Here is an 18,896-nt window from a genome sequence, read left to right on the forward strand (position 1 = left end):
TTTATATAGTTTGAGAGGTGACAGTGTGGACCAAAAAACGGAAAAAATGTCCAATAAACATGGGTTCTAAAGTGCATACCTCATGAGATACGAGGACTTGTTCATATTCACTACTGTGCAACACATTTCTTGCACTGAACGAGTGCTCATAGCTCTTGAGGTACGCGTTTTAGAGCCTATTTTTACTAGATAATTTTTCCTTGTTATGATCCGTACTACTTACTCCCAAAACATGGGAAGAAAAGAACTCGCAGTAGAATAGCTACTTTTCACATTATCGAAGATGAAGAGCACCTCATAACTCTGAAGGTATACATTTTACAGCCGAAGTTCACGAGACTTTTTTGCTTCGAATGATTATTCCTGTCATGTCCTTGAGCATTGGCTGTTCGTCCTGGGACACCTGTATAATATCTGTGAAGATACAATCTGTTTTAGCCAGATTTGATACGCAAATTTGTTTTGACAACAATTCCATTTCATTTTACAACGTCACAAAAAATTGACGTGACATACTCGTACTTCTGCGTCAACAAAAGATAAACAAAAATTGGATTCGAACTCGGGGCACAAAATTTCGGAACTGCACTCTTGGCCATTGCGCTACCAACCCCACTGATATACTGATATTCTTGGTATACTGCGAGAATATATTGATGAAATAACGTCGAAGTTTGATCTTTATTTCCTCAAAAATTATTGAATGTTGGCACCTAAGCCGAAACAGATACACCTTTGTTTCCATCCTTCTTTTACCATTCCGAGTTTCGACTGTATTAGAGAGATACATACAGTGGGTTCCCCTTGCGAGTCAACTATTTACACATTTAATCAGCCATAATAAAATCTTTAAATAATAAAAATCATCAGTTGTGATCTTCTGGATTTCCGAAGGCACTTGACTGTGTCAGTCATAACATTCTATCTCGGAAGTTTTTATGGAGTATGTGGTTCTGCACAATACTATTTTAATTTGTATTTAAGAAAAAAACTCCAGAATGTTACTCTATGATGCTCAGTTAATATAAAGAGGAACGTCACATGAGGAGAAACAACAATAGGAATCCTACAACGTTTGAACATTGATTCACTGCTGTTTTTGCTTTATGTTAACGAGCAATCATTTTACTTGAATCAGGATACAGAATTATTCCTGTTTGAAGATGACAGAAGCACTGTTGTGAAGCCGAGCAAAGCATCATCAGTGAAAGTTTCTGAGTGGTTTCACACAAATGGACTATCTTTAAACTTTGAAATACGCACCTCAACTAGTTATGTGCAGCCGAAAGTATCTCTCCTCTTATTAACCTAGCATACCAAAAAGAAAGAAAGAATGAACAGGATAGAAAATTCTGAGTTCTTTGGTGTACATACTGCTGAAGAATTAAAGTGGAAAACTCATATAGTAGACCTACTATGTATCACGTTTAGGTTAGGCTACTTTTGCCAAAAGAATAACTGCAGCCTTGAGGACACAGAAGTCAGTAAGTTGACGTATTTTCATTCATTGATGTCTTATGGGAATATATACTGGGGTAAATCCCCACCTTGGCAAAAAGTATTCATTCCACAAAAGAAAGGAATTAGATTTATGTGTTGGGTTCACACGCACACCTTGCACCCATCTCTTTAAGCAATTGGGAATATTAACCGCAGCATTACAGTGTACTTATTCACTTATGAGACGGCCAGTGTGGCCGAGCGGTTCTACGCGCTTCAGTCTGGACCCGCGCTAGCGCTACGGTCGCAGGTTCGAAAAAAATGTTCAAATGTGTGTGAAATCTTATGGGACTTAACTGCTAAGGCCATCAGACCCTAAGCTTAATCACTACTTAACCTAAATTATCCTAAGGACAAACACACACATCCATGCCCGAGGGAGGACTCGAACCTCCGCCGGGACCAGCCGCACAGTCCATGACTGTAGCGCCGCAGATCGCTCGGCTAATCTCGCGCGGCAACGCAAGTTCGAATCCTGCCTCGGGCATGGATGTGTGTGATGTCCTTAGGTTAGTTAGGTTTAAGTAGTTCTAAGTTCTAGGGGACTGATGACCTCAGATGTTAAGTCCCATAGTGCTCAGGGCCATTTTAACAATTTTATTCACTTATGAAATTTGTTATGGACGTTCCATTTCGGTTTGAGAGTAACCGTGATATTCACGTACATACAATACCAGAAGGATAAATTATCTTAGTTACCATTTAATCAATCTCACTTTGACACAGAAAGGGATGAAGTAAGTAAGTACAACATTGAGCGACACTCGACCGACAGAAATACAGGTAAAGTATGTGACAAATACCGACGCAGAAACGTTTTCAATCGTTCATTAATGATTTTTTCTTAACAAGTTCTTCCACATTTCTTAGAGGAATTCTTGAATGGATATAATTTGAAATTTTTACACAAAAAAGTAGCTGACCAATACGAGGCCATCAAATTATTTGTGTTATATTTTTAGATGTGCGCTCTAACATAAAAAAGACGAGGCACTATGAAGGGGTAATCCGAATGGGATGGAAATCGATAGAGATTATGTACATGTACAGACAAATACATGATTGAAATTCCAGAAAAATTAGATGATTTATTCAAGAGAAAGAGCGTCACAAATCGAGCGAGTCAACAGCGTGTTGGACCACAAGCAGTTATTTGGATTGGCATTTATTGGTAGAGTAGTTGGATGACCTCCTGAGGGATTTCGTGCCAAATTCTGTCCAACTGGCGCGTTAGATCGTCAAAATCCCTGGCTGGTTGGAGGGGCTTGCCCATAATGCCCCAGACGTTCTCAGTTGGGGGGAGATCGCCCGAGCTTGCTGGGCAAGGTAGTGTTTGGCAGTCCCGAACACAAGCAGCAGAAACTCTCGCCGTGTGTCGGCGGGCATTATCTTGTTGAAATGTAGGCTCAGAATGACTTGCCATGAAGGGCAACAAAACGGGGTGTAGAATATCGTCGACGTACCGCCATGCTGTAAGGGTACCGCAGATGACAACCAAAGGGGTCCTACTGTAAAAACAAATGATGGCCCAGATTGTCACTCCTAGTTTTTGGGCCATATGGCAGGCAACAGTCAGACTGATACTGCACTGGTGTCTGGGACGTGTCCAGACATGTCTTCTCTAGTCATCGAGGCTCAGTTCGAAGACAACTATACTTCGGTCAATGAGATTCTAGATCAAAGACGTGCCTGAAGAAGACCCAGTAAGCGGTGGGATACCAACCTGACTATCGCCCGCCACATGGACCAGCCATGAGTGATGGCCTGGTGTACCATTTCATTCCATAACAGGACCCCTTTGGTTGTCATCCGCAGCACCCTTACAGCACAGTGGTAGGTTTACAACATTCTATGCCCCATTCTGTTGCCATTCACGGCAAGCCACCCTGGACTTACATTTCAGTAAGGTAACGCCCACTCGCACATGACGAGAGTTTCTACTGCTTGTCTTCGTGCCTGTCAAACCCACCTTGGCCAGCAAGGTCACCAGATCTCTCCCAATTGAGAATGTTTGGACTATTATGGACAGGGCCCTGCAACCAGTCCAGAATCTGAACAATACAACATGCCATTTGGACAGAATTTGGCACAACAACTTTACCAATCAATGCAAATCCGAATATCTGCTTGCTTAAGGGCCAGAGATGGATCAAAGTTTTATTGACACACTCAATTAGTAAAGCTCTTTCCCTTGAATACATCATCCAATTTTTATGATATTTCTGCCCATTTCACTCATAGTTGCTGACGTTGTGATGTTAAAATTGGTACATGCATGTGTCGTCGGCTGCAGAAGCCTCTCTTTAGGTGTGTTCATTGCACTTTTTTCCAGACACACTGTTACTCAGTGCAGCATTAAAGTCTGATGTTCGTTCTGTCACAGTTTGCCGCCTGTCCTGATTTACAAGTCTGCCCAGTCTACGACGTATGACATCTGTGGTGAGGGGTGGCCAACCACAGGACGTCTGGACATGGTTTCACATTGTTTTCTCTGCATGTTGAAGACACTCATGACAGCACTTCTCGTACATCTGACAAGTCGTGCAGTTTCTGAAATGCTCATGCTGAGCCTCCAGGGCATCACAATCAGCCCTCCATCAAACTGTTCTGGCTCATCAGTTACATGTTTTGTGATGTTGCAGGCAACTCCAGAACAAGTCGGGGAGGCGGTTAAACATGCAATCGATGTCGGTTATCGCCATATCGACACCGCAGCTGCATACTGCAATGAATCAGGAGTGGGCGATGCACTGCAGGAGAAATTTAAGGAAGGCGCAGTCAAGCGGGAAGATGTGTTCGTCACTAGCAAGGTAAGGGCGTAAGAAGAAATAATAATATACAGGATGACTTTTTGACGTGTACAGAAAGTCAAATGACATGCAGATAATTCAGAAAGAAAATGAAAAATGATGTGCGTTTTTCACACAAACCAATATTATGGAACTATAGCCACTTTTTGGCAGCTCACTAATGACATGTTGAAAGATCGTAAAAGTAACTATTACATACATAAAAGATAACATTATTTATATTTCACGTGGTTGCTTCGTCTAAAAGAACTACGTTTGTTGAAAAATGCACGAAAATCTGTGGCCAAGCGTCAAGCTGTGGAAACACCACACTTCCTGTGGGCTTGATCTCTCCATGTACATGGTGGGTAAAACACACTGCTCTGCAAAACCTAAGCACGTGACAGATACAGTAACATAACATTTTAAATACTTGGCCAAAATGAATGAAAGTACGGGAGCATGTTGTTAGAGATCTCCAAGCTGTGTACAAAAAGTTGGACATCACATAGCCCGAGGTTAGCTTGACTATAGCGCCAAATGGAGCTGACTCCATAACAAGAGGCTATTGAAGAAACGGGAAAATACTGTGTATGTGAATCAGTGAGCAGTTACGGTGCACCATGTTGGTGTTCTTCATTACAACATGGTCCGGAGACAGCATTTGGATGATTTCAGACAGGGTAGAGTCATCGAGAAACCGGAAGAAGGACGAAGTGTGACCAGTGTAGCCCAGGAGTTTGGTATTGCTTACAGGATTTTTCACTAGCATGGGGAGTGTTCTGAACCAAGCACACTGCCGCCAGAAGGAGGCGATGACTGGTACATTGTGAAACAGACAAGGAAGGACCCACTTCAAAAGCCAGGTGCAATAGAGTGACTACATTTAACAGGTCAAGAGCATTGGGACTGAAGCAAGGAGGGGTGGGGGTCATGAACTCCTTTCAGACGAGGGCAGATTCAGTCTGAGAAGTGATTCTGAACGTACCATCATTTGGTCCAAGGTGGGGATATGTAATGCACCCAGTAGCATTGAAAACGTGATTTTTTTGGTTGTCAGGTATTACGGTGTGGAAAATCACAATGCTGCACGGCATAATTGGTCTCTAAATTTTTGAACATGGTACACTCTGCAGTCAACATTACTGTGACACTGTACTCCATTCCAAAGTTCGTCTTTTCTGGGGTACATTCGGCTCTGATTTCATTTTTATAGATGACAGTGTGCAACCACATCAAACAATGCAGGCGTTTATTATAGTACTGTTAGAGACCAGGTGTTTCTTTTTCTCCCACATCTTCATGATGCGTATGTTATGGATACTTCTGTTTTCCAAGACGACGAGAACCAGGTTCACACATATGTTCCTGCTATGAAGAACACTGAGGCAACCTGGGCTGCTAAATAAACTTATCTTAATCCCATAGGAAATGCCTAGGACTATTTGGAACAGCATGTGAAATGTAGCAGTTAGGACCTTCTCAATCTCATAGCTCAACTGGACCTAACAACTGAATGGTTCAACTGGATATGGAATACCTTAAGAAACTTGTGGACTCTCCTTCCCATTTGTGTAATATGGAATTCAAGACTTGGTAATAGTGAATACACTAAAAGACTTAGCAGGAAAAACACGGTTTACGTTAGACTTACCAGGAGCAACACAGTTCACGTTTGTGTGTGTGTGAAGAGTACAATTAAGAATTATTATTTGCAAGAAGGTAGATGTCAAGTGCCAGTCATGGTAGAAATGTGCATGAGAAGAGTTGAGAGAGCGAGAGCAAGAGCAAGCTGAAAAGCAAAAGGAGAAAGAACGGTAACCCTCAGTGATGAGTTAATCTACTTCACTGTTCGACAGAGAAAAATGGCCAAACATATTAATCTCTGAGAGAAGATGTATGAGGAAGATGGAAGTGTTTCAGCTTTTACTAAATGCAACAGGATACTGTATTGTGTGTGGAGTACAAGGTACTTTTTCCAGAGGCAAACAGCAGTATGCGAGTATTCACATGACTCATCTGGCCACAAGCATTCTAAATGGGTATGTGAGGCACTAATATGCTCAACAGGCAGCTGGTGCATATGTGAAGCCCACATAAATTCATGACAAGTTGTAATGGTGTAGAATTTTCACTACTCATATAGTGTTAAATTTCATTGCAGTCGGGGATGTTTGTTTTAAAGTATGACTACGCAAATTCCACATCATGTGTAAATATGTGCTGGAATATCTGGAGGTCATAGAACTTAGCAGAAGTCTTCTTAGTGATTGAAAAAGTACACTGCCTGACAAAAAGAGTATAACACCCAGAAGACATGGTCAGATGTTACATTGTGCTGACAAGTGGATATCTACAGTCAAGATATTTATAAACTTGACTTGACTTGTGTATTGTGTGTGTTGAACCAGGGACCTAGAAATGATGGAGAGGCTTCGTCCTGCCATAGCCCTCAGTGGTTCACAACCCCACAACAGGCCACAGCAGTCCATCCACCTCAACGCCACCCCACACCGGACCCAAGGTTACTGTGCCTTTCGTCCCCCACAGTGTACGTGTATGTGGAGAAAGTGTTTGTGAAGTAGTTGCCGACATAGTGTAACTGAGGCGGAATAAGGAGAACCAGCTCTCTTTCGCCAAGTCAGATGGAAAACAACCTTAAAAATCATCCACAGGCTGGCCGGCACACCAGACCTAACCATTAATCCACTAGGCAGATTTGTGCCAGGGACTGGCATGCCTTCCCACTTGGGAAGCAGCACGTTAGACCGCATGGCTAGCTGGGTGGTTTGACTTGACTTGCTAGTCACTGAAATAACATCACATGTGATGTTTCATTTTGTTTCCTCTGCCCCTTCTGGGTGCTCCACATTTTTTTTGACAGGTAGTGAATGTCCTGCTCAGGTGAGGTTCTCATCCTGAGTTATGTACAACTTCTTCATCAGTTTCTGGTACTGTATTGTATCATCATAAAGAAGATTACAGAAAGCAAAAAGTATGGTGCAGTTACAATTTCCAGTAAATGTGAAGTAACATCCTGATACAGATGGAACAAACACTACAGCAAACTCATAGGATGTGGTGTCAGTAGTCCCAGTAATCCTGCAATATGACCACGATACTAGTGAGAGAAACACTGTGAAGAAAGCAGACAGTGTGGTGGTATTAGCAATCTCACTGAAAGTTGAGTAAAACACTGATGAACGTGGTAAAATCAATTAGACAAAATGAACAGAGTGGTGGTGTGGGTAGTAGTACAGAACATGCAGTCTACAAGTAGTGCAGACACTGTAAAGGAAGTACACAGTGTGGTTCTGTTAGCAGTTCAAGTGATTGTGTTATGACTGTGCTACAGGTGGGGGACACACTGTAAAGAAACTACATAGTGTGGTGCTGTTAGTTGTCACAGTGAATGCACAGTAAGACCCTCCAATAGGTGGGACAAACACCAGTGAAAGTACATAGCATTAAGTTGTTAGTTGTCCTGGCAAATATGCAGTAGGATCCTGTTACATGTAGGACAAACACTCTAGAACAGCACACAGCATGGTTCTATTGATAGTTCCAGTGAATGTTCTGTATGTGCATGCTGGATGTGAGACAAACACTGTAGAGATGGTGCACAGGATGATACTGTGGGTAGTTCCAGGCAATATGCAGTACAACAGTCTGCAGGTGGAACAAACACTGTAGAGAAATTTGATAGTACAGTGCTGTTAGTAGTCTCAACGTATCTGCAGAAAGACTGTGTGACAGGTGGGACAAATACTGAAGAAAAGTACAATGTCCAGTGCTGCTAGAAGTCCCAATGAACATACAGTAAGACCCTCTTACAAGTAGGACACTGTATAATAGTGCACAGTGTGGTTCTGTTGACAGTTCTGGGGAACATGCTACATGACTTTGCATGTGGGACGAATGCCACAGAGAAATCATATGACACGGTTACATTCCTGGTCCCAGTGAACATGTAGTACAACCCTGTTACATGTGGGGGAAAAGGAAGGCACATGGCATGGTGCTGTTGGTAGTCCTAGTAATAGTTCCAGTGAACGTGTAGTGATATGCTGCTGTGGAAGGAATGGACAGTGTTGAGAAAGTGTAATGTATTGTGTTTTCAGTGATCCTAATGTTGCTGCAGTAAGACACCTCTTCACATAATACAAAGACTCTGGATAGCACACAGAATGGTGCCGTTAATAATGACTATCACTTATTGCAGATACTGTTCTGATGGTAAATATAACAGCTTTTAGTGTTTGAATAAAATCCTGAACATGAGCTTCCCACAACAGCTTACCTCATATCTGAAACACTAGGAACTTTAATTGCTCAAACACACTAATTACATGTCCATTCTGTGTTATCAGAATGCCAGTTTTAATTGAATTGTGTATTACAAATTGTGAAAACTGAGTTTTACTGTAATTTGGCATCAGTTTACTTTCTACAAGCCATGAACTTATGTGTTCACCTGCACTATTTTATACATTGCCCATGTTGCACTTAATATATTTTACTACTAAGCTAGTGTCATCTACAAACAAAAATATTTTGAATTACTTATCATATTAGAAGACAAATCATTTATATGTAAAATAAATGGTTGTGGTTCTAGCACCAACTCCTAAGGCAACCCCTTGTTAACTGTGTACCAATCAGATGCCACTTCATAGCTATTAATATAGAGAATGAAATTTTGCTGTCTGCTTTTAAAGTAGAAGAGGAAATAATTGTGAGCTACCTCTCTTATTCCATAATGGTCCAACGTTTGCAGTAACATTTTGTGAGCAACAGAATAAAATGCCTTACTTAAATCAAAGAAGATGCCTAGTATTCATAACTTTTTGTTTAATCCACCCAGTGCCTCACAGAGAAAAGGTAATATAACATTTTCACATGTTACACCAATTCTAAAACCAAACTGCACATTTGATAGAAAATTATCTTCATTTATACAGCTTTTTCAATAACTTTTGCAGATACTGATGGCACAGCAACAAATCTAAAATTGTCTATATTACTCCTTCCTCCTTTTTATGTGGCAGTTTCACTACGGAGTACTTCAACATTCAGGAAAATAAATATTTCTATAGGAAAGGAAGTTATTACAAATGTGGCTAAGTACTGGCCTAACATAAGCAGCACATTCCTTTAGTCTCCTGGTTTATATCCTATCATATTCACGACAGTCCTTAGTCTTCAGTGATTTAATTATTGACTTAATCTCTCCCTTATCAGTATCATGAAGGTGTATATCAGCTGACGGTCTTGGAAAGCTGTCTTCTAAGATTCCCTGCAGGAACTAAATTTTTATTTAGTTCACCTGCTACATTCAGATAGTTATAGTTAAATACTGTACATATATCTGACTTACCAGTAACAAATACAGTTTTCCTATGAACTGATGTTATACACATGCCCTTGTGCTGTTTACCAGATGCTTCCTTCATGACTGACCACATGGTTTTAATTTTTTCTTGGGACATAACTGTTCTATTTGTATATTTTATGCTTTTTACCTTCCTAATGATATCTCAAACACTTTACAGTATGATACCATTTTAATGGACCACTGAAGCTTGACTGTGATTATACACAACTGGCCATTAAAATTGCTACACCAAGAAGAAATGCAGATGATAAATGGGTATTCATTGGACAAATATATCATACTAGAACTGACATGTGATTACATTTTCATGCAATTTGGGTGCATAGATCCTGAGAAATCAGTACCCAGAACAACCACCTCTGGCCGTAATAACAGCCTTGATACGCCTGGGCATAGAGTCAAACAGAGCTTGGATGGCGTGTACAGGTACAGCTGCCCATGCAGCTTCAACACGATATGACAGTTCATCAAGAGTAGTGACTAGTGTATTGTGATGAGCCAGTTGCTCGGCCACCATTACAAGGCATTTTCAATTAGTGAGAGATCTAGAGAATGTGCTAGCCAGGGCAGCAGTCGAACATTTTCGGTATCCAGAAAGGCCTGTGCAGGGCTTGCAACATGTGCTCGTGCATTATCCTGCTGAAATGTAGGGTTTCACAGGGATTGAATGAAGGGTAGAGCCATGGGTTGTAACACATTTGAAATGTAATGTCCACAGTTCAAAGTGCCGTCAATGCGAACAAGAGGAGACCGAGACGTGTAACCAATGGCACCCCATTACCATCACGCCGGGTGATACGCCAGTATGGGAATGATGAATACATGCTTCCAATGTGTGTTCACCGCGATGACACCAAACACGGATGTGACTATCATGATGCTGTAAACAGAACCTGGATTCATCCGAAAAAATGACGTTTTGCCATTCATGCACCCACGTACGTCGTTGAGTACACCATCACAGGTGCTCCTCTCTGCGATGTAGCATCAAGGGTAACTGCAGCCATGTTCTCCTAGCTGATAGTCCATGCTGCTGCAAACATCGTCAAACTGTTCATGCAGATGTTTGTTGTCTTGCAAAGATCCCTGTCTGTTGACTCAGGGAACGTGACGTGGCAGCATGATCCGTTACAGCCATGCGGATAAGATGCCTGTCATCTCGACTGCTGGTGATATGCAGAAATTGGGAGCCAGCATGACATTCCGTATTACCCTCCTAAACCCACCAATTCCATATTCTGCTAACAGTCATTGGATCTCGACCAATGTGAGCAGCAATGTTGTGATACGATAAACTGCAATTGTGAGAGGCTACAATCTGACCTTTATCAAAGACAGAAACATGATGGTACACATTTCTCCTCCTTACAAGAGGCATCACAACAACGTTTCACCAGGCAACACCGCTCAACTGCTGTTTGTGTATGAGAAATCAGTTGGAAACATTCCTCATGTCAGCATATTGTGGGTGTCGCCTCTGGCGCCAACCTTGTGTGAATGCTTTGAAAAGCTAATCATTTGCATATCACAGCATCTTCTTCCTGTTGGTTAAATTTTGCATGTGTAGCATGTCATCTTTGTGGTGTAGCAGTTTTAATGGCCAGTAGTGTAATTTTTTGATGGACACTATCCAGTTACAATAATGTGACCACCTATAAAAATCCTGAATAACCAGCTTTGCAGTGTGGACCACTGCAATATGTGTAGGAAGAGAGTCAGTGAGGTTATGGAAGGTACCAACAGGAAATTGGAAGATGGAAACTGGAACGAGAACCACAAAATGAGACTGAGGTGTCAGTTAGACAGACCTGAAAGAATGGTGAACTTCAGTTTCTTAGAAGTCTTTCATTGGTCCTTTCACCCAGTCAAGTGAACCATTCCTGTGGATCCATTCCTTCACAAAGGACCTATCTGCAGTGGGCACTCTGTTTGCTTGCTAGGATGTCTCACCCAGGATGTGGAGAGGCTCTGCAGGTAACTATCAAGAGCACTGGCACAGCCTGTTGCAAATAATGGCTTGTTCACCATTGCTGTCACCTGCTGCTTTGGTTCATAGTGCACACTCAGCTGCTTCAGGTCACTGACTGCTTTGGTGAAGTCAACTAGCCTCATGCACTGGGTGGAAGCGTAATTCCAAGAACTGATCGTAGTCCTCTGGTTTGGAGCAGAGTGGAAGGCTTAAACCAGAGGCTCATATGACTTTGAGACACCCTTGGTTGTGGATTCCTTGGTATCTGCTATGAGATGGAGAACTGTAGGACCTTCTCCTCACCCTGCAAATGATTTTGAATGACTAGGCTAGCACCACACTCAAGAAGCAGCAACTAAGCTAGCAGAGTACATGTGGCATTCACTTTTTTTTCCTTTTTTGCCACAGAAATCCCTCCATGACCCCAATAAGACACATTCTAATTTCAGACAGGGAAGACTGTCAGCCACATTATAGAAAAATAATAGCATTCATCATGGGAGATCAGAACAAGACTATTAATACAGTATTGTGTAGCCACAGGACAATCCACAGAAGGCCCCAGAAAAATAAAGAATAGCATTCATCATGGGAGATCAGAGCAAGAATATTAATATAGTATTAGTTTACCACAGGACAATCCATGGAAAATCCCTGACCTAGTCTCACTTATAAACAGTACTAATGCCCATATAGCACTAGGCACAGAAAGCTAGTTAAACTAAGTTTTAACAGAAATTAAATTCTAAATCCTGACTGAATGTATATCACAAAGATAGGATGAGCACTGGTGATGGAGGTGTGTTTATTGCCTTAAAGAATACATTACATCATGATGATTTCATTGTCACCAATGCACAAGTCGCCCAATGTGACATCACCTGAAATAAAACTTACAATCCAGCAGGCAAACTTCCCTGGTTGGGGCCACTGGCCAACAATTCTACATCATCATTTTTTCTACTACAGATACTGAATGTGAACTAATTTGGGTAAAGACAATTATTATATGTGGATCAAACATGATAATCAGTTCCTTTAATACACCCCCTACCTCAGAAGCCTTGGAGGTGGAACATTTGAGTGGAAACTAGGATCAGATTCTGCGTAAGTTTAACAGTCATGTTGCAGTATTGGAGGAGATTCCAACTTACCACTTGTGGATTGGGAGTCTCAAATGATTGTAGTATGTAATAGGGACAGGGAATCACATGAAACTGTTATTCAGGCTTTATTCAAAAAATACCTTGAATTGTTAATTGGAGAACTGCTTCATGAAGATAACTTCTGAAATATTGTGGTTGCAAACAGGCCTGGACTTTCTGTCACAGGGAACATAGAGAAAGGACTCATTAATCAAAAGAACATTATAGCATTACTGAATACAAATCTAAAATGGATTGTAAAGAAAGTTAAGAAGAGATTTCTGCCTAACATATTTGACAAGAAGCAGGTTTCAGGATACCTGAGCACATGTATCTCTGAGGCTGGAAATGTGCAGTGTAAATGGACAAAATTCAACAGTATTCCACAACACTCTTTGAATAGCTACCAGTATGTTATGAGCATAGCTGTAAGGGGTGGTACTGACCTTCTGTGGTTCAAAAACTGTTTTAGAAAGCTGCTCCAAAATCACAGAGTGCTTTACTTCAGATGCAAATGTAGTCAAAGCTTCATAGATAAAAACAAACTGAAAAAGTAAAAATTAGCATAAGGAGTGCAATTTGCAAAATGTCAAATGAATTCAAAGGTTAAATTATTATATCTGCTGATTTGACAGAAAATCATAAGAAGTTCTGATATTCTGTTAAATCAAAGCCATCTGTACAAATATTCTGAATCCATTATGGCAATGGAATGTTTCACACAATGCCGGCAAACAATTTAAAGGATGACGTTGGAAGTTTCATCAGGCTTTTTGAAGAAAGTGTTGTATTGCAAAATAAACAGAAAAAACTCATTAATTTATTATTATATGATTGCATAACACTCACAGGAAACATTCACAGCAGTAAAATATCTTTGAACACGTGTATGGAGAGTTTTTAAGTGCAACAGTGACATAAATTATTATTATTATTATTATTAAACCAATAGCTGGTAAGATGTACAAGTATGCTGCACTGAGAATCACTGGAATCTTCAGGAAATGTAGTTCATCCAAAAAGGATGTATCTTACAAAACACTTGTCCAATCAATTACTTTGATATTTTTCATCAATTTGGATTCAGTACTAGACGTATTTAGCAGAGGAAAAGAGAAGATACAAAAAAGAGCAGCATTTTCATCACAGTTTAATGTAGTAAGCTCAAAAGTCTCATGAAAATGCTGTTCCATTTCCACTGGTAGATGCTACAAGAGGTGAACCCTGCATTATGGTATAGTTTAGTGTTAAATTTCTGCAACTGTACGTTTATAGAAAAATCAATAGGTATATTGCTTCCTCTTACATGTATCTTGCAAAGGGATGAAATTGTAGAAATTTGAGCTGACATGGAGGCTTAGTAACAATACTTTTCCTGAGGACAAATCTTAACTAGAATAGAAAAGGTGAGAAGTAACCATGGTGCATGAAGTATCCTCCACCACACACCCAAGGTGTGAGTGTAGATGTAGATGTAGATAAACACATAATTACTTTGTACACAGTACTTGCAAACCAAGGCAGAATTGTAAATGATATTTAAATGTGTTTAACTTTCATTTGTTACTGTAGGGCGAAATGACATAGGATGACATTCTGTCTGAGAAATCATTATTTTGAAAATAATGGTTAGAGTCTGCACAGAGAGCCATGGCTGGCAGATTCACAGTCAGCAACAGTTGGCACTGCACATGTGGGGAGAGCAGTAGTGGTGGGGGTTATGGCCAGACACTTAGGGGAAATGCCGAGAGCTAGAGGGGAAGTGCCATTCTAAACTGAAGCCTTCACTAACATTTTTTTGTAAATATTAGGTGGACCCCCTCCTTGCCCATACTTGCTTGGTGACCAATCAAAACAATCTGTCACCTCTGCTTTGGCTAGCATCTAAAAAGAATTCCAATGAAAATGGACCGATTTATTTTTACCTGGCTTGCTAACCATTTGTAACTTTCAGAGAAGTATCAAGGGTGATGAATTTTTAGTAAAACCTGCACATTTCACTTGTTGTCATGTTAAAATTTGCTTCTTTTGCCAAAAAAGAGCTGAGTTGACACAGTGTCACCTCTCTAACATGTTATACAGATGCAATTGCAAGAGAACTCTGGAACGGCTGTTGTTTAAGTTTATTAAGTGAGGAACAGAGAAAAAGTAAAGTAAGTATCTTATGAAAAAGCGCATCCTTCATACAAAACAAGCATGGAACCTCTCCTTTATGTTGTTCCAAAACCTGTAGCATTTTTCATTTCACCAGCTATCAATGTCCCCCAAAAATTAAATTCTTTCATCGAAAAGTTTGTAGTATGTGGAATAACAAGGCAGATAATGGAGATGAATAATAAACACATGGAAAAATGCTCTCCTCTTTGTGTGCTACCATTCTCCAAAATCTAATTTCGATATCTTGAACCAATTATGAAACACGAGGAATGTTGTGGATATTTCACTCTGGGTTTATCACTGGCAGGATGCAATAGCAAATGAGTGTGCTATATAACATAAAATTTCTTGAGATTGGTGTCAGATTGGGATCTCCACCCAACACTAAACATTTTTACATAATATGCATCAAATGCAAAGTCATAGCAACTCCTATTTTTAACTTAAAAATTTTTCAAATTTCATGCATGGCCTTACTTCCATGTAATTATGATAAGAACTGACACCATTAATGAAATCATGATCATATTACTATGGACCTGACATACAAAGCTATAAGCAATGCAAAAATGAATTTCTTTTTTTACTTAATAGTTTCTGTAAAAATGTTTGAAAGAGATTGTAGTGTGTGCGCTTTGATTCTGCCACTGTCAGTCAGCTGAAAGCTGGAAAATATTGTTGGCCTCCCCTTCTGAACAAACAAACGAACGAACTCTCCCAGTACTTTGGAGGAGAACTAGTCACCATGTATTGGCCACTGTATTCTGTGTGGACTATAACTTCACCATTACAATGATTTATAAACTGGTTGTTGTTTAGATATTACGCAAAACAATGGATTTTATTACTAAAATATAATAAAGGAATTTGAAAAAATAAAATACATGACTAAACAACAAATTTAAGCTTTAAAACAGGGTTTGAATATTTAATTTTATGCTTTATTTATTTACTTAGCATCTTTATTATGCAATTATCACACTGATCCCTTTACAGTCATCGTACTTACACCTGCTGCTTAAAATTATTTGTAAGTAAATATTCTACTAAGACTTTTTTCTCAGAAAGAATTTTAATTCTATTATGAATTATTTTCTTTAACTTGTTGCAACATCAACAAAAATGGCCTTACTGGAGATGGCTAGAAAAGCATTCCTGACAAAGAGAAATTTGTTTACACTGAATATAGACTTAAGTGTTGGGAAGTCTTTTCTGAAGGTATTTGGCTGGATTGTAGCCATGTATGGAAGTGAAACATGAATGATAAACAGTTTAGACAAGAGTGGAAGAGAAATTTTTAAATGCAGTGGTACAGAAGAACGCTAAAGATTAGATAGGTAGATCACGTAACTAATGAGGACATATTGAACAGAACTGGAGAGAAAGGAAATTTGTGGCACAACTAGAGTAAAAGAACGGAACGGTTGATAAGACACTTTCTGAGAGATCAGTTTGGTATTGAAGAAAATTGGGGGTGGGGGAGCTAAAAATTGTGGAGGGAAACCTAGAAATGGATACAGTAAGCAGATTCAGGAGGATGAAGTTTGCAGTAGAGATAAAGAGGCTTGCACTGGACAGAGCAGCATGGAGAGCTGCATCAAACCACTCTTTCGACTGTTGACCACAACAACAATGACAACAAGAACAACCTGTTTTGATAGTGAAGAGGAGCTTGTTAAACCGAATTTGATCACTGATATTTGTGTTATGGGTCTGTTATTCTTTATTTAGTTGTCTATCCTTTTTCCCTCTAAGCAAATGTGGCCTAAAGTGTAACATTAACACAGGAACAATACTATCAGATTCAGCATGTGGTAACATTATTGTTACAGTGAACTTTATCACTGATGAGAAAAAAACAATAAGTATAATAAACAATGGAAACCCCAGGATGGAACAAATACAGTATTATAAAAGGATAGTTGTTACTCACAATATTGCAGAGATACTGAGTTGCAGATAGGCACAGCAAAAAGACTGTCAAACAAAGCTTTCAGCAAAACAGTCCTTCATTAGAGTAGACAAAACACACACACACACACACACACACACACACACACACACACACACACACACACACACATGCAAACACAACTCACAGACACATGACCATAGTCTTTGGTTGCCAAGGCTTATCATTGTGTGTGTGTGTGTGTGTGTGTGTGTGTGTGTGTGTGTGTGTAATCTGATGATGGCCTGTTTGGCTGAAAGCCTTGTTCACAGTCTTTTTATTGTGCCTATCTGTGACTCAGCATCTCTGCTATATGGTGAGCAGCAACTATACTTTTATAATATTGTTAAAAGAATAAATATGTCATTTAGCCTAATATGGTGTCTAAGGTGTTTTACTCTATTATATTTTCCGCTGACTTCCACAACTGAATGACTAGTTTTGTCTTTTCCAAGATTAATTTATTTTTTGTGCTTCATATGCTATATTTATTTTGATTGCTCTTATGTGGTAGAAAAAATAAATTTGGTGTTCTTTATTAATTTGGTGGAACTGAATACTACAACCAAAATTTCAGGACACTGAACAGTTTTTTAGATAATTATTATTTGGTTGGTTGGTTGTTTGGGGAAGGAGACCAGACAGCGTGGTCATCGGTCTCATCGGATTAGGGAAGGATGGGGAAGGAAGTCGGCCGTGCCCTTTCAGAGGAACCATCCCGGCATTTGTCTGGAAAACCTAAATCAGGATGGCCGGACGCGGGATTGAACCGTCGTCCTCCCGAATGCGAGTCCAGTGAATTATTATTTCCATGGTATAAATATGTCCTGTTATATATTTACACTATAGTATTTTTAAAACACAAATGTGTCAAAATTACTTGAAGCTTGTTGTTCTACATAGTGCAATAATACAGTTTAAGTGAATTGCAAATGTCTCAGAAACTTATGGAGAATAAATTATTGTTTCAGTTGTTGAACACCTGTCATAGCCCAGAATTGGTTGTTCCAGCCTGCAAGAAGACATTAACAGATCTTAAGCTAGATTATGTTGACCTCTATCTTGTGCACCGGCCATTTTCAAACAGGGTGAGTTGATCAAATATGGAACTGATAAAGTAGTCATGGTAAAACACTCTGATTCTTGCTGTAGGAGAATGACACTGTTTTAATCATTAAACAGGTACAAAAATATGATACTTAATGCACAGAGACATTACATGAAGAAGGTAGTCTCTCTGCCACTGAGTTCAGTCTGTAAGTCTCAGATGGCAGCATAGTATAAGCAACTGGAAAGTATGTCAAATACAAGTGTGAAAATATAACAATATTTATGAATATCAGAGAAACACACAAAAAACATTATTAATTGATTACCATAACAATCCCATTTCAATTAGTGTCTTTTGTCTTTAAGATCTTCAATGTTGACAACAAGAACTAGCTGTCCTAGTTTATTAAAGATGCTTCTAGTAAATAGATAGGTGAGAGTACCTGCTTGCTGATCTGATTTAAAATCATACTTCATATCTAGGTGTTATGTTTGCCTATGATGCTCATGGTACTTGATCAACCAGATATCACTTTGACAATCCATATACAAGTTGGCAGATTTCATTACAGGAAGAAGGCTGTCTCTCTACCATCACAATGACTCAGTAAGTCTCAGATGGCAGACAGTATAAGCAACTGAAAAGTGTGCCAAATACAAGTGTGAAAATGTAACAATGGATATGAATACAAGAGAAACAAACAAAACAAAACATTATTAATTGATTATCATAACAATTCCATTTAAATTAGTAAGTGTTTTAACACTTGCACTGTCTTTTGTCTCTAAGACCTTCAATGTTGACAGCAAGAACTAGCTACACTGCATGGAGAATTAGTAATTTGTGAACTGAGTCCTAGCTCAGAGTGCACTTGTCCATGTCACACCATTGGCATTCTCCATGTTGTAGTGTTCTGGAATAGGTCTTGCATATGTCTCT

The 18,896-nt window shown here is 39.6% G+C and overlaps 1 protein-coding gene across 3 annotated transcripts in view; it reads left to right on the forward strand.

Annotated features, from left to right (window-relative positions):
* The window catches only part of LOC126283956 (aldo-keto reductase family 1 member B1-like), a 71,396-nt gene that overhangs the window by 6,131 nt on the left and 46,369 nt on the right, over positions 1–18,896 (forward strand). For all 3 annotated transcript variants that reach the window (XM_049982395.1, XM_049982394.1, XM_049982396.1), the window contains exons 2-3: positions 4,143–4,310; positions 17,878–17,994. In XM_049982395.1, the coding sequence (XP_049838352.1) occupies positions 4,143–4,310; positions 17,878–17,994 (285 nt within the window). The remainder of the gene's footprint in view (positions 1–4,142; positions 4,311–17,877; positions 17,995–18,896) is intronic.

This window comes from Schistocerca gregaria, chromosome 8 (genome assembly GCF_023897955.1).
Source record: "Schistocerca gregaria isolate iqSchGreg1 chromosome 8, iqSchGreg1.2, whole genome shotgun sequence".
Taxonomy (NCBI): domain Eukaryota; kingdom Metazoa; phylum Arthropoda; class Insecta; order Orthoptera; family Acrididae; genus Schistocerca; species Schistocerca gregaria.